Source organism: Nomascus leucogenys, chromosome 10, assembly GCF_006542625.1.
Source record: "Nomascus leucogenys isolate Asia chromosome 10, Asia_NLE_v1, whole genome shotgun sequence".
NCBI lineage: Eukaryota > Metazoa > Chordata > Mammalia > Primates > Hylobatidae > Nomascus > Nomascus leucogenys.
The window spans coordinates 38,881,011-38,897,826 of NC_044390.1; the positions used below are offsets into that span (position 1 = coordinate 38,881,011).

The window sequence follows — 16,816 nt, forward strand, 5'->3', positions numbered from 1 at the left end:
TTACAGGCAGTGAAAGATGTCATGGGCTTAGCATTGATACTACTCTCTGAAATGTATAAGCTGACCACAGTTGACTGAAGGCGGATTTGTATTGTGTCCATTTTGAGAGGAGGAAACTAAAGTTCAGGGAGGTTGAACAGCTTGTCCAATTTCATTCAGCAAACACTTGCTGAGCCTCTGTTACCTGACAGGTGCCACACTTAGCTGCTGTGTTTTCAGAAAAGGATGATACAGACATCATCTTCAAGGATTATGGGAAACAAAGTGTAGTAACCCATTTTAATAATGTCTTAAAAGTTGGAATGTCCATTTTTTCCTTTGGCAATGATGTACACGCACACCCACTCCCCACCCTCCGCTAAACTGCATTTCTTTCTGAGATGTGTTGTTGGACATATAACAAACCCTATAAGCAAATCTGCCCTCCAGTAACCTAGCTCAGGAATACACAAATGCATTGTTCCTGCTAACAGTTGAAAACAGTGGCTAGCAAAATAGAGACACACAGCATTGCAAAATGTTGGAGCTGCAATGTACCTTAGAAATTAGCTCACACCTGTAAACCCAGAACATTGGGAGGCCGAGGCGGATGGATCACGAGGTCAGTTCAAGACCAGCCTAGCCAAGATGGTGAAACCTCATCTCTACTAAAAATACAAAAATTAGCTGGGCATGGTGGTGCTTGCCTGTAATCCCAGCTACTTGGGAGGCTGAGGCTGGAGAATTGCTTGAACCCGGGAGGCGGATGTTGCAGTGAGCCGAGATCGCGCCACTGGACTCCAGCCTGGGTGACACAGAGAGGCTCCATCTCAAAAAAAAAAAAAAAAATCTGTAGAAAGAAAGGATGCTCCATGCTATCCACTACATTTGTCATTCGACATTGTTCATTTTCTTGGGATTTTTAGGGGGCTTACCCAATGACTCAGCTTTCTTGGAATTAAAAAACACAGTTCATTTTAATAACTAATTAAAACAATTTTTAAAATTTTATTGGAAACTAAAAAGTAATCCACAACAGATGCAATTATCTTATAACATTGCCCAGGAGAAAGCAAGAAGGGACTTCTGGAGATCTTTGCCAAGTCTTTATTATGATGAATGTATAAGGTATGTCAGGGAATTTATATTGAGTACCATACAGGAATTATTTCTACCTCTCCTATTACTATTTGGTTTTTCAGAACTGGTGCAATCCACATAGGAGACCGAATCCTAGCCATCAATAGCAGCAGCTTGAAAGGGAAGCCTCTGAGTGAAGCCATCCATTTGTTACAGATGGCAGGAGAGACTGTCACCTTGAAAATTAAGAAACAAACAGATGGTGAGTAGTGAATTGAAAGCCACAATTAAGGATTTCCAGTGCATTTTCTTCCTTGAAAGAATGTGCTAGTGTCTGTGTGTAATTCTAGGGAAACGAATCCCTAGCCACGGAGTATTTCGGTATATTTTTATTTAAATTTACTCTGATACTTAAACTCCTTTCCTGTCTATAAAGCCCAGTCAGCATCAAGCCCCAAGAAGTTCCCTATTTCTAGCCATTTGAGTGACCTGGGGGATGTGGAGGAGGACTCCTCACCAGCACAGAAGCCAGGCAAGCTCTCTGACATGTACCCCTCCACGGTGCCCAGTGTGGACAGTGCTGTGGATTCATGGGATGGGTCTGCAATCGACACCGGCTATGGAAATCAAGGTACGTCTTTACTTCGTCCCCCAGAGGACTTGTCATTGTTGAAGCCCATGCTTCTCCAAGATTCATCCTCTGCTCCATGAGGAGAATATCTTTCTTTAACTTGTGTCTGCTTTGGTGCAGCCATATTCATATTGAACACATTGAATACTTACACTCAGCTGGCCATGCATTTTCTTCTAGTGCTTATAAGGCAGGAACCTTTACCAAACACTAACAGGCCTCCATTAGGTCTACTGATGGCCAAGTATCCCATCCAGGGCTTGTCCTTCAAGCTTAGATTAATGTGAGGCAAACCATACAATAAAGTGGCTCATTCAATACAGGCTCCATTGTCTTATTTTTCAGCAAGCTTTCCAAAAAGATGGATTGGGGAGTTCGGAAGAGGTGCGTAAGAGATTAGCCAATGATTTGTGACTCTATTTATTCCTGCCCACTCCTGACTTTTTTTTTCTTTTAGAGACTGGGTCTCACTCTGTCACCCCAGCTAGAATAGCCTGGCACCGTCATAGTTCCTTACAGCCTCAAACTCCTGGACTCAAGGGATCTTGCTGCCTCAGTCTCCTCAGTAGCTGAGACTATATGCACACACCACCACACCCAGCTGATTTTTAAATTTTTGTAGATACGGGGTCTTGTCATGTTGTCCAGGCTGGTATCAAACTTCTGGCCTCCAGCAATTCTCCCATCTTGGCCTCCCAAAGTGCTGGGATTATAGGCATGAGCCACCATGCCCTTTCCCTGAATGTTTATAATTAGAGCACTATAATCACAATATAGGAAAGTATAGAGTAGATTTTTCTTCATAGGTGTCATCATCATGTGAAGAAATACTATCTACATTAAAAAGCCTCACTCACGGAATATAAACACATAAAAGGTGTCAGACTGAATACAGAGCATAAACTAATAGCTTTTAAAAAATATTTTCTTCCCAGTGATCCGTAGCATCCAAAAGAGAAGTATGTCAAAACTTCTTGGTATTTCTCCTCATCTGAGCCTTACCTTCTCCCATGTTCTATGTAAATTCCAGCCTCTGAATCCCTTGTTTGCTCTGGGTTTCAGTCAGTCAAATAATAAAACACATAAACAGTTTAGAGAACACATCGGTGTGAGGGCTGCTTTGTCACTGAGTTAACTGTACTTTTAGGAGTGTCTGTATCCAGTTTGCTCTCTCCTGGTTTCCCTAGTTTCCTTCTCTTAGCCTGCCTATGTTGTGTCACTCTCTGTTAAGTCCTCTGGTGAACAAAAAAAAAATGGAAGGGAGAAAAAACTAGAATAAAAAATGAAAGGAGATGATATTTCAAAGTTGTCAAGTTGTTACTTTCATTAGAGATGATACTGGAGTTGAGTGGGGACAATACTTTGAACACCTAAATAGAATCGGGGCTTTATCTGGCAATTAATTTTTCCAAGTCATAATACCTTGTGACAAGTTCGCCTATGCCACCAAATAACAGACCTTCTGATTGCCTGAGAATTGATGGACCACCAGAAGACAGTGAGTAAAGGATAGAAGTCACATTCTATCAGAGTAGACTCAGGTTTATTTATCAATTTATTGTGTATTGGTTATTTATTTGTGTATTTTTTGTGTATTGCTTATTAATGTAGAGATATTTTTGTTACCAGAGATTTTTGTGAGGGTGCTATTGATATTAATTAGTTCTTCCCTGTAAGACCTTAGCTACTCCATTCCTTGAAACCACAGACACAGGACTATGAGAAGCAAACTGAATATAGGACCTGCCCCTCACTAATAAAAGATGAAAAACTATTTGTTATTTGTGAAGCATTTTGAAATTTTGAATCATAGTCATAATATTACATTTTGCATTTACAATTTAGACATTTTTATGAGGTTGAAGGGAACTAAGGGATAAGTAGAGACAATGGCAATCAGGATAGAATCGAAGTACTCCAAGGTAATGAAAAAATAGTCATAACCCTTTATATATGTAGAACACTCTAGAGTTTACAAAGCACTTTCGCATAACTAATCCACATTAATTCTTGTAACGAACATGGAAGCTGAAGGTAGGATTTCAGGTTTGGAAAGGGTTTAGGAGTCAGCTAGTCTGATGTCCAGTGCAGCCCTTGGTGCCAGGTCCTGCCTCACTGCACGCCAAGACACACTGCATGGACTTGAATGCCCAAGGTGACAGGTTGTTCCTTGTGCTGAGGCAGCCCCCTGTCTCCACGTAGCTCTGATGACTCTGAAGCTCTCACTTGTATTGAGCTGCAGTATGCCTATTAGTCCTGGCTATACCCTCAAGGTCATTCTGCACTAGACTAAAGCCTCTTCTCCTGACAGCCCCTTAGATACTCAGAGACAGCTATTGGGTCTCTGTTGAGGCTTTCCTTCTCCAAGCAAAATAGCCCCAGTTCCTTTAACTGTGTCTTCTATAATTTACTGACGAGTATCTCTATCATCCTGTGGGCCTCCCTTATGAATGTGCTTCAGTTTACCTGTGTACCTGTTAAAGTGTAGCATTCAGAAAGGAAAATCACACAACAGCCTGACAGCCCGGAGCAAAGCAAGCTTGTCACTGACATCACTGAAGACAGGAGAACTGATCAATGACACCTACCTCAACATAAGAATTTTAGTGGTCATGGCACATCTGTCACTCATTTTGCGCTTACAGTTTACCAAGATCTCAAAGTCTTGTGAATGCGTTTTTTTCTTTTCTTTACCTGTGATATTCAGTTAAACTGCATCTCTCCAGATTGTGCTTGTGAGGTTGACTTTTCAAAAGCAAGGCACAGCTGGGTGCAGTGGCTCAGGCCTGTATTCCCAGCACTTTGGGAAGCTGAGATGGGCAAATCGCCTGAGGTCAGGAGTTCAAGACCAGCCTGAGCAACGTGGCGAAACCCCGTCTCTACTAAAAATACAAAAATTAGCCAGGCATGATGGCACACACCTGTAATCCCAGCTACTTGGGAGGCTGAGGCAGGAGAATCGCTTGAACCAGTAGGCGGAGATTGCAGTGAGCCGAGATCATGCCACTGCACTCCAGCCTGGGCAACAGAACAAGATTACGACTCAAAAAAAATTAAAACAAAAATAAAAAGAAGGCATAGAACCACACTTTTATTTTTCCTATTCAATATTACGTTGTGAGATACAGCTTATCTCTCCAGCCTGTCCCTCCAGCCTCTCAGCAGGCTCTCTGCCTTGTTCCAGGAAGCCCCTCCACATTCTCTCTGTCCCTTTAAGGCTGTAATAGTTGTCTCGTTCCCAGGAGACTGTTGCACCTCCGTAATGCACATCTTCCTCCTGGGGCTGGAAATCGATGTCTTTGCAGCAACATTCCTTACTGTTCTCTCCTTCTTCTCTAAAATGTCAAGCTTGCTCCATTCATTCCTTCAACCAGTATGTAATGACTGGCTTAATAGGCCCGTAGACCATGTGGATACACTGTTGGACAAAGGAGACATGGTCTCTGCTCCCATGGAAGAGGTTACCCAGCTGAAGGGACAGTCAGTTAACAAATAAACAAACAGTGGCCCTATCACTTCGTTAGTGAAAAGGGAAATAGAATGGCATGATGAAACCTTGTGGGGAAAGAAGGGATGTGTTTAAGGAAGTCCCACAAGGGGCTGATTCTCAGTTCCGCTGTGTGGCTGACTTCTTCCAGTCGGCCTCCAGGTCAGCTTCTTTCACTCCACATTTTCTTGCTCATTAGATGCCTCATGCCCTTCTGCCCTATCAAAATCTTAGGCATTTGGCCTCCTTGCATCTTATTAATTCTTCCTTCTAACTCTGAGAAAACCCTTTGACTGCTTTACTTGGATTTAGCAAAGGTCAATACAAGAGGAGACTGGCAAATTGGTGGTAGTACATAGACTGCCATTCTCACCAGCTGAATAGCTCTTGTGCTCTGTAACTTTGGACTCTCAACTCAGATAGTTACATTTCTATCTTATTTTTCTCCCTTTTGAGGTCATTTTGATCATTTGTATTCTCTCAGAAAATGAAATTATTTCATCCAGCTGTCAAATCTATTTTATATAATTAATCTCTTTTTAAATTTTTTATTTTCTCAGTTTCTATAATTATATCCACAATATTGTTCCTTAATTGGTATATTTATGGTTTTATTATTTTCCCCATGATTCAATTAGTAACAGTTTGTTTGATTTCTTTGTTTGGTTTTTATTTTTTCCCAGAGAACTGACTCTTGCATTTATTAGTTTTACTCTAGTTTTTTTTTTATGTAAAATTTTACTTTTAATTTGACTAACTCAGTTCCTTTTAAATTTTATTCCTTGTATGACTTAAGTTGGATGTACGATTTATTTTCATTGTTTTATAAGGATATATTCCTTCTTTGTGTTTTCATAAGGATGATAACTGATAAAGGACACCAACATGTGCAGTCAGAGTCCAACTTTATTTAATGTCATTAAAAAATACAAATCATACAGAGGATAGCACAGAGCAGAAACCCAGTGTTATCCTCCGCTACTCATTAGCAGGGTTTTATTTTTCTCTTTCGTTTCTTTTCTGATCTCTACAAGCTCATGTTTCATCATCATCTTGCCTTGCCCAATTTCTCTTGAGTTCTTATATTTCTGCTTTGATCTCTTGTTTTATAGAGATGATGGCTTTGCTGTGTATTTTTTAAATTTTGTGATTATTTCTGATTGGTCATGTTTATCATTTGCTCTGAACCAGGCTTTTTCTCATGAGTATTCTTCATCTGCTATCACTTTGTTTTTCTATACCTTTGCTCTCATTTGTCTGATATTTACTGGGTATACATGTTATGCCAATTCCTTTTCAATTACTGCTCACCACTGAATGAGATGAGTTCTCCCTGAACTGGAAGCTGCTAGAGGTTCTGTTTCCAAGCTACCAAATGTACCCCAGTTCCAGCATGGTATGTGTGAGTAAATTCTTCCCCAGCTACCAGAGAGCAGCAACAGCAGGCTGCTCACGAAACAGAATTCCTCTTTGCTACCCTGCCTCATTGAGCTATTGCTCCCTTCAGTCTGTGACATGTGTTCTCTTTCCCTGACTTTACCTTGATGCCAGATGGGATCACAGGTACTTTCTGCTACCAGCCATGCAGTGCACACTGGTGTTCCAAAGCATTGGAGTTTTGCCTCATGCCACTGCCCCTGCTTTGGTAGACTGAGTTGTCTACCAAAGAGTAGTTTGGTAGTCCTGGCCATAGGTGTCTTCTCTCCACTTCTTAACACCACCACCCCCTTCCCATTTGACTTCCACTGAATTTATGTATTATGTATTTTCTTATGTATTATGGTTTGAGATTACATGAACACTCTAGTTGTGATTAAGATGGAGTGTGCATTCTGTTATTTGTCACTACTTTTTGTCTTGAGGTGATTTCTGAGAGAAGAGAGAACTGTCTTTGCATTGACATTCAGACCACAGCCTCATCTGAATACTTTGAATATTTCTTGGCAAGATCAATTACAAATAGTTACACAAACATATGATTTGATTTTCTCATCCTTCACAGAGCTGGGTCTTTAGAAAACAAATTTGGCAGGGAATTAACTGGCTCACTTTCCTGTACTAAAATTGGTTTCCAAGAATGAAAGTAATGGCAAGAGCCACAGTCCCAAAATTGTGGAGATGAAAATTGAATTCTTTTTTTTTTCTTTTTTTGTTTTTTGAGACGGAGGGTCGCTCTGTCGCCCAGGCTGGAGTGCAGTGGTGCAATCTCACCTCACTGCGAGCTCCGCCTCCCAGGTTCATGCCATTCTCCTGCCTCAGCCTCCCGAGTGGCTGGGACTACAGACACCCACCACCACGGCCAGCTAATGTTTTGTATTTTTAGTAGAGACAGGGTTTCACCGTGTTAGCCAGGATGGTCTCCATCCCCTGACCTCGTGATCCACCTGCCTTGGCTTCCCAAAGTGCTGGGATTACAGGCGTGAGCCACAGCGCCCGGCCCGAAAATTGAATTCTAAACTTTATGAATATGAACCAGCACTGATTAGTTCACTTTTCTAAATTAATGCTGGGTGTGAATTAAAAGCTACAAATATTAATCTGCATTAGTACAGAAAACCAAATATTACAATGTTGGAATGTTAGAATTTTACAAATATCTAAGGCATAGTTACCCTAAAAATAAAAATCATCCTATCAAGATTCCATCTACTTTCAGAAATACCTACTTTCCTATTTTCCACTTGTGCAAATAAAGACCTATTTTTTGTGAAGACTTGTTTTCCATTATTTAAATAAATAAAACTAAACATTAATATCAGTGAAAGGAATCTGGACTAAATTTTATACCTCCCATTAGGATACAAAGTGTAAGATCAGATATGGAAACCCAGATGTAAAATAAAGAAGGAAAGAAGAAAAAGAAAAAGTTGCCAATTCTAAATCAAAGGAGGCCAGGCACGCAGGGCCACATCTGTAATCCCAGCACTTTGGGAGGCCAAGGCAGGCAAATCACTTGAAGTCAGGAGTTCGAAATCAGCCTGGCCAACATGGTGAAACCCTGTCTCTACTAAAAATTCAAAAATTAGCTGGGTGTGGTGGTGTGTGCCTGTAATCCCAGCTACTCAGGAAGCTGAGGCAGGAGAATTGCTTGAACCTAGGAGGTGGAGGTTACAGTGAGCCAAGGTCATGCTGCTGCACTCCAGCCTGGGCGATAGAGTGAGATTCTGTGTCTAAATAAATAAATAAATAAATAGTCCGAAGGAGAAATGACTTAGGACCATACATTTTATTTATTTTTTATAATTTTATTTTTTGAGACCAAGTTTTGCTTTTATCGCCCAGGCTGGAGTACAATGGTGCGATCTCGGCTCACTGCAACCTCTGCCTCCCAGGTTCAAGTGACTCTCCTGTCTCAGCCTCCCAAGTAGCTGGGACTACAGGTGCCCACCACCACGCCCAGCTGATTTTTGTGTTTTTAGTAGAGATGGTGTTTCACCATGTTGTCCAGGCTGGTCTTGAACTCCTAACCTCAGGTGATCTGCCCGTCTCAGCCTCCCAAAGTGCTGGGATTGCAAGCGTGAGCTACTGTGCCCTGCCTGAGCCACCGTGCCTGGCCAGTACATTTAAAAAATATTATTTCTTTTTTCGACTTATTTATTTTATCAATTTTTAATTTAAAATGTAGTTTCCAATATTATATGTGTATTTCATGTGCTTACACCATCATTCAACAACAACAAAAGTTTCATTATCTATCTGGCAGTTGATTTTTTCTTACACCTGTGCTGCCTCATTTATTCCCTGGCTTTTAAGCTTGACTCCTGGTGTAAAGGAATATTCCTCAGGGCCTGTTAACTTTTTATCAGTAATGGCAACAGGTTTGCCTTATACCTAAACATAATTTTCCTCAGATATTCCCTCTTTAAATCATGATATCACCAGCCAGCTGTATAAGTTAAAGGTCAAGTTTAGCTGATTTAAAGATTTTCTTCTACATACAAAACAAAATTTAAATGATGGCATTTAAGCAACATCAGGATTTATTTTTCCCATGGTGTCATCAGGACCCAGGTATCTCACTCCCTCTACTCACTTAGCATCTCTGATGTCCCTCCATTGCCACTGCCTTTGTTTCAGGCCTGATGAAATATGGTAACTCCTTCCTCACTTATCTTCTTACTTTGAGCATCTTTTCTCACATTTCTATCAATAATCTTTAGAAAAACCAAATCTAGTCATGCCACTCCCTTAAACCAAAAAAACCCTCCTTTGATGGTTATCTATTGTTACAGGATAAAGTCAAGGGTCTTCCGTTTAAAACACAGGGTTCTTTGTAATCTAGTCCCCAAATACTTTGTCAGTCCATCTGCTGACACTTCCTTGCAGTACCTTTTAGTGCACATACCCGGAATATCTCACTATTCTCTAAGCAAGCTTTGCATTTTGGTACCTTGATAACACTAGGTATTTTGATGTGTTAATTAACCTCTTAATCGGTTTCAAATCCATTGAGAAATAGAAATGAGAGTCAGCTAGGGATTAAAATATCAGCATTTCATTTTATTTTTTTGCTAGAAAAAGCTGGATTGGTCCTGCAGCCAGAATCAGGATAATTATTTTCCTACCCTCAACCCAAGTCTAGACACTGAAATTTAAATAAGACACAAGTCAGATATACACAGCAAACCATAACTGAACTGATTACCAATCAATGAGATTAGGTTCAGCTGAAGAGAACTGAAAACTCTAACAATACATTGACTTACATTATAAAGAAGCAGGCACTTCGAGCTGGTATGTAACTCCACAGTGTCATCAGAGGCCCATGCTTCTAAATATTTCGGCTCTGTTATGCTTAGCACTTGACTTTCATCCTTGGGGTCACCTTGTAGTCCAAGACAGTTACTGGGGCTCCAGCAATTTCATTTGCATTCCAGATAGCAGTAGCAAAGATGTAAGGAGCCTTCTCAGAAGTTCCCTTAGCTATGTCATTGACCAGAACATTTCACTAAGTTGCACTTAGCTTTGAGAGAAGCTAAGAAGTATAGTTTTAGTCTGAGCAATAATTTGCTCACCCCGAAACTGGTATTCTGGTACTAAGGACAAAGAAGAGAATGAATGTTCTGATGAGCAACAGGTAGTCTGCCATGGTTATCTAACTGCCTAGTCATGCCTTTTCTTGCCTCCATCAAGCTCAGAGAGCCCCAAGATTGTGACCCAGGCTTGCTTACCACACAGCACAGCAGCAGTGGGAGAGAAAGGGTCCAGAGTAAGCCAGGAATGGGCTGAGTGACATGCACAGTGTTCTTTTCCAAAACTCACCAGTTGGATAAGTCACATTCCTCCTATGGGGAGGAATAAGTAAGTACACATGGTAAGAGAGCCCAGAATATTCCTGGAATACTTTTCCCTTCTTAGGAGTAGAACAGAGACCCACTGATAGAATCGAGGCCCTGTTTACCCTGACTGCACCTTTACCAGGCTCTCTTCCACTTGGCCAACATTGTCTTTTGTTGTTGTTGTTGTTGTTGTTTTTGAGACAGAGTCTCACTCTGTCGCCCAGGCTGGAGTGCAATGGCATGCCCTCGTCTCGCTGCAATCTCCGCCTCTCGGGTTCAAGAGATTCTCCTGCCTCAGCCTCCAGAGTAGCTGGAACAACAGGCATGCATCACAACACCCAGCTAATTTTTGTATTTTTAGTAGAGACAGGCTTTCGCTATGTTGGCCAGGCTGGTCTCGAACTCCTGGCCTCAGGTGGTGCACCTGCCTCAGGCTCCCAAAGTGCTGGGATTACAGGCATGAGCTATCGTGCCCACCATGCACTGTCTTACCCAACAGTTCCAACTAGTAAATGCTGACCTGCTATCTAACTCCAAGCTTATATGTCATTTTTCCTTTGGCACCCTTCATGACCCACCTTCCAATCCCCAAACTTGTCTCTGTCCTTCCATATTAGTGTATTAAGACTAAAAGGATGACACTTTCACATGCTGCTAGAACTCACTTTCTATGCCTCTTTCTTCTCCTTCTCCTATACATATACCAAACAATGCAGTTTTTGAGGACAGGAATCAGTTTTATTTCCCTTTGCATTTTAGTTCTTGATATATAGTATCTGATACTTAAAAGACACCCAAATGTTTACTGCATTAATAATGCTGAGACTTACCTCTTTTCCTTGTCTCCCTACTTTAAAGATAAGGAAACAGATCTTGAGAGGTTGAAGGGCTTAGTATGTAGTAACAATGGGCATCTGTGTTCATTAAAACCTCCTTGTGTTCTAGGCACTTTCATAAGGTGTGCATTCATTCTTCTTCATTCTGTTATTAACCTGGTAAAGTACCTATTGTTATCCCCATTTTACACTGAGGTTAATTGGCCAGGCTGTGAAGTGAGGAAGTGGCTGAGCTAGGATTTGAACCTTGGTCTTTTCTTACTTTTATTAAGTTTTATTTATTTGTTTATTTATTTATTTTTGAGACAGGGTCTTTTTACGTTGCTCAGACTGGTCTCGAACTCCTGGGCTCAAGGGATCCTCTTATCTCAGCCTCTCAAGTAGCTGGTATTACAGGTATGCATAACCATGCCCAGTTACTTTTCTTTTTTGGAGATAGGGTCTCGCTTTTTCACCCAGACTGGAGTGCAGTGGTGCAAACTTGGCTCACTGCAGCCTCAACGACCAGACTTAAGCAATCTTCTTGCCTCAGCCCCCCAAGTAGCTGGCATGCACCACCATGCCCGGCTAATTTTGGGGGGTTTGGGATTTGTCTTTTTTTTCTTTGTAGAGACAGATGATTGCCCAGACTGGTCTCGAACTTCTAAGCTCAAGCGATCTGCCTGTCTTGGCCTCCCAAAGTGCTAGGCATGAGCCACCGCACCTGGTCAACTTTTCTTACTTTAATCTCTGGGTCAGCATAGCACAGACTAGAGAAGAGCTGGGATCAGGTTTTCTTTTTTTTTTTGAGACGGAGTCTCGCTCTGTTGCCCAGGCTGGAGTGCAGTGGCGCAATCTCAGCTCACTGCAAGCTCCGCCTCCCGGGTTCACGCCATTCTCCTGCCTCAGCCTCTCCAAGTAGCTGGGACTACAGGCGCCCGCCACCACGCCTGGCTAATTTTTTTTGTATTTTTAGTAGAGACAGGGTTTCACCGTGGTCTCGATCTCCTGACCTCGTGATCCGCCCGCCTCGGCCTCCCAAAGTGCTGGGATTACAAGCGTGAGCCACCGCGCCCGGCTGGGATCAGGTTTTCTGACTTTACATTTCACCCAGAGATTTGAATCTTATCCCCTTTTCTTTCTCTGCTTTGTTGTAATGCAATAATCATTTAATAGTGCTTATTAAGACAAGGCATCCTTATTAGAGATACACATGCCTTTCAAGGTTAGCAGTTTCCTACTGATGGTGGTGCACATCTGCTCAAGCCCATTCTTGCACTCTTGCCTAAGTCTCCAAGAACTACTTATTATACATACAACAGTTGGAAAGAAAATCAGTCTAAAATGTTGAAATTTCACCAGGGAACTCAGTGGTCATCGGGGTTAATGCTTATCAGAAAAGGATATTCCAGGAAGACACCACCAATTAGCATTGGCTCTTTGAAAGGTTGAGGGTTGAAACCAGTTAAAGAAAGTGAGGTACAGGCTTCCCCAAACTCTTCGTATTATAAAAGCTGAGACTTCATGTATTGGGGGTTGGTTTGATTGGTTCAGAAGGAGAAAATGGTTAGTCCATCAGAGGCAGCCAGGATGAAATTCACAGCTACTTAGTTCCCCTTCAAGAGAAGACACATCTGTGTTTCCTTAAGTCAACACTTTTGACAGAAAACTGCATTCATAAGACTTCTTCCCAGATGGCTAACCACACTTCTGCAGTTACCTAGGAAAAAGAGAATGAGATATTGAACTGTAAATATTTCCTCTGCTCCAAGGTCCTCTAATCCTTGGTGTCCTAAAATAGAAGGTTCTTAGAGTATCTCCATCATGTGGTGGTAGGCATTGCCCTGGGTTCTTGAGATCAAATCCTTTTGATCAGAGAGTATTATCCTTCAGATACCCTGCTCTCCTTGGGCTTTAAACTAGTAGCAAAAATCGCATTAGAGGCTTCGACAACAGGTGGAAAGAAAGTGAATGGGGAAGAGGAAACAGGGATATCATGGAGACAGAATCATCTTACGCAATCAGGCTATTTAACTGTACCTGAAAATGCGGGTACAGGTCTGTTTGCTGTATTAAATGATTTAAGTACAGTAAGAAACACATATCATATTCCAAGCCAGTGCATCCATGTAAATACACATGCACACAAACAAGTCACAACCTGAGGTAGTGGATGAAGGCGTATGTGATGATTACAGCACAAGCTATGGAGTCAGACCTACAATCAAGCCCCACTTGAACCCCCAAAATAATTTTGAAGAACTATATACCTCATCACCTACTAAAAGTTGTTGTCTAAATGTTTTTCTCACAAAATGTAAATACTTGCAAAGACTGTAATTTCCAGTTTGTTGTAAAAATGCTTTAAAATATTTCTATCAAAATCTTGGAACTACAGCTTGGAAATACTTTTGTGGAAAGTGTCCATTATGTAACATAATTGCCAAAGCCATTCCTCAATGTCTCACCCATCAGGCTAATCAGATGTAACTCCCTGGTGGAAAAAAGTCAGCATTTTGCAATTCAAATAAACAATAAACACAGCAGGCTCCTTATCCCTGACATCCGTTGCCCTTCTGAATTCTCTGAGGCAGCATGAGAGATGGACGGGAGAGAGGGGTGAAAGCCTTGCTGTGAGTTTGTGCCTGGTTGAAATAAGGCCTTGCTCCCAACAGACCTCATCACAGGAACAAGTCTTTCCCAAATTATCCCTTGATTTGGCAACTAGGAGTTTATATCCCAGGGCTCAAGCACCTTCAAATACTTGAAATGGGGCCGGCACGATGGCTCACACCTGTAATCACAGCACTCTGGGAGGCCAAGGTGGGTGGATCACCTGAGGTCAGGGGTTCAAGACCATCCTGGCCAACATGGTAAAACCCTGTCTCTACTAAAAATAAGAAAAAAAAATTAGCTGGCTGTGGTGGTGCACTCCTGTAATCCTAGCTACTTGGGAGGCTGAGGCAGGAGAACTGTTTGAACCCGGGAGGAGGAGGTTGTGGTGAGGCGAGATCGTACCACTGTACTCCATCCTGGACGACAGAGCAAGACTCCATCTCAAGAAAAAAAAAGATTTGAAATGGATGAGAAATATGTCTTTTGTTTGTAAAGTGGCAGGAGTACAGTTGTGAAAGAGGAAATGAGAAGGGAGCACTAACTGGCAGATCTCAGCTAAGCTAGTTTGGGGAAGAAGTGCATCTAGAACTTGAGGATCTGAAAACTGATTCTCCAAAAATTATGACTTGAACTCCCAAGAAAGTTTGCAAATAGCCTTAGGTACTTGAAACCACTGTTCTAAGCCGTCCGTGTCCTCATCTGTAAAATGCAAATAATAAGAGTATCTACCTCCAAAGATGGCTGTAAAGAAGAAAGATGGCTCAAAATGAAGTACTTGGTGAAGTCCTTGGTGCACAGTAAGCACACACTATGTGTTCACTATTGTTATTGTCATTGCCGTTATAATTTGACTCCTCTACTGGTTAACAATGTCATTTCTCAATGGATTAAGTAATCCTTGGGCCCAATGCTAACACCTTGTTTATATTTTAGGCACTAGTTTTCAGGCCTCAGGATACAATTTCAACACCTATGACTGGAGGAGTCCAAAACAGAGAGGCAGCTTGTCCCCAGTCACTAAGCCTCGAAGCCAGACTTACCCAGATGTGGGGCTGAGTAATGAAGACTGGGACCGGTCCACAGCCAGTGGGTAAGGTTTTCAACCAATGCTGCCTCATCCAAGATGACTGCATGGTCATGTGGGCAAGATTTGAACTTCTGTACTTCCAGTGGCACATATTGTTAGTATGGGCTTCTTAAAGCCACCATAATCATCCATGCTGGCCACATGGCAGGATTCTAAAAGCTGCCTGACCAGTGGCAGCCTGGGCACCACACAACAGGGCAAGAGCTGGCTTTCCCCTAATGAAAACAGTAGTAGCACCTGGGGAGAAGCTGCTTCTATAAACTTTGCACTCCCTTCCTTATGACATGTAGGTCCCCCTCCTTTATTTTATTTTATTTTGTTTTTTTGTGTTTTTTTGAGGCAGAGTCTCACTCTGCTGCCCAGGTTGGAATGCAATGGTAAGATCTCGGCTCACTGCAACCTCCACCTCCCAGGTTCTAGCGATTCTCATGCCTCAGCCTCCTGAGTAGCTGGGATTATAGGCGTGTGCCACCACATGTGCCTAATTTTTGTTTTTTAATTTTATCTTGTATTATCTTTATATTTTATTTTATTTTATTTTTTGAGATGGAGTATCGCTCTATTGCCTAGGCTGGAGTGCAGTGGTGCCATCTCAGCTCACTGCAACCTCCGCCTCCTGGGTTTGAGTGATTCTTCTGTCTCAGCCTCCCAAGTAGCTGGGATTACAGGCATGCACCACCACGCCTGGCTAATTTTTGTATTTTTACTAGAGACAGGGTTTCATTATGTTGACCAGGCCGGTCTCGAACTCCTGACCCTCATGATCCGCCTGCCTCAGCCTCCCAGTGCTGGGATTACAGGTGTGAGCCACCGTGCCCAGCCTATTTTTTTATTTTTGAAACAAGGTCTCACTCTGTCACCCAGGCTGGAGTGCAGTGGTATGATCTCAGCTCGCTGCAACCTCCCCCTCCCAGGTTCAAGCAATTCTCCTGCCTTAGGCCCCCGATTAGCTGGGACTGCAGGCACCTGCCACCATGCCCAGCTAATTGTTGTGTTTTTCGTTATTTTTAGTAGAGACAGGGTTTCACCATGTTGGCCAGGCTGGTCTCACACTCCTGACCTCAAGTGATCTGCCCACCTAGACCTCCCAAAGTGCTGGGATTACAGGCGTGAGCCACTGCACTGGGCCCCTCTCCTTTCTTTTAAAAGTTAGTTTCACATTAAGTTACATTTCTTTTTTTAAAGATACCTCATGGATCCATCTTTTCAGCAAAGTATATTTTACCATTTTGTTCCTTACCAAAACATTTTAAGGAAATTTATAAAAACTGATAGCATTTGGTTTACTGATAATGATCTTTAAATAAGTGGGAAAAACACACGTTTCTCTCTTAGAGAAAAATTTGATTTCTCGTTCCTTGTAGATATAGCAGCTGAAATACATTTCCGACGTTCCATCCCATTCCAATAGGGCCCTGTGGCTGCAGCCCATTTAGCAGCAGCCACGAATAGTCTGAAATCCGGTAGTAAGACCATGGACCATCCTTTCCATCTTCACAACACTGCATTTCCTAAAGCGTCCCTCTGCTGAAGCTAATATACTTGGAGGGCACAGGTGGAAGAAAGCCAGATCCAAAATAACTCTCTTTCTATATTTTGTGTGAGATGAAAGAGAGATATAAGGAATACAAAAAAAAAAAAAAAAAGGCCGAGTGCGGTGGCTCACGTCTGCAATCCTAGCACTTTGGGAGGCCGAGGCGGGCGGATCACGAGGTCAGGAGATCGAGACCATCCTGGCTAAAACAGTGAAACCCCGTCTCGACTAAAAATACAAAAAAAAGATTAGCTGGGCCTGGCGGCGGGCGCCTGTAGTCCCAGCTACTCAGGAGGCTGAGGCAGGAG

The 16,816-nt window shown here is 42.2% G+C and overlaps 1 protein-coding gene across 2 annotated transcripts in view; it reads left to right on the plus strand.

The window, feature by feature from the left end:
* GRIP1 (glutamate receptor interacting protein 1) overlaps nt 1–16,816 on the plus strand; it is a 449,905-nt gene that overhangs the window by 403,114 nt on the left and 29,975 nt on the right. For both annotated transcript variants that reach the window (XM_030820036.1, XM_030820035.1), the window contains 3 exons: nt 1,182–1,321; nt 1,496–1,690; nt 14,821–14,977. In XM_030820036.1, coding sequence (XP_030675896.1) covers nt 1,182–1,321; nt 1,496–1,690; nt 14,821–14,977 — 492 coding nt within the window. The remainder of the gene's footprint in view (nt 1–1,181; nt 1,322–1,495; nt 1,691–14,820; nt 14,978–16,816) is intronic.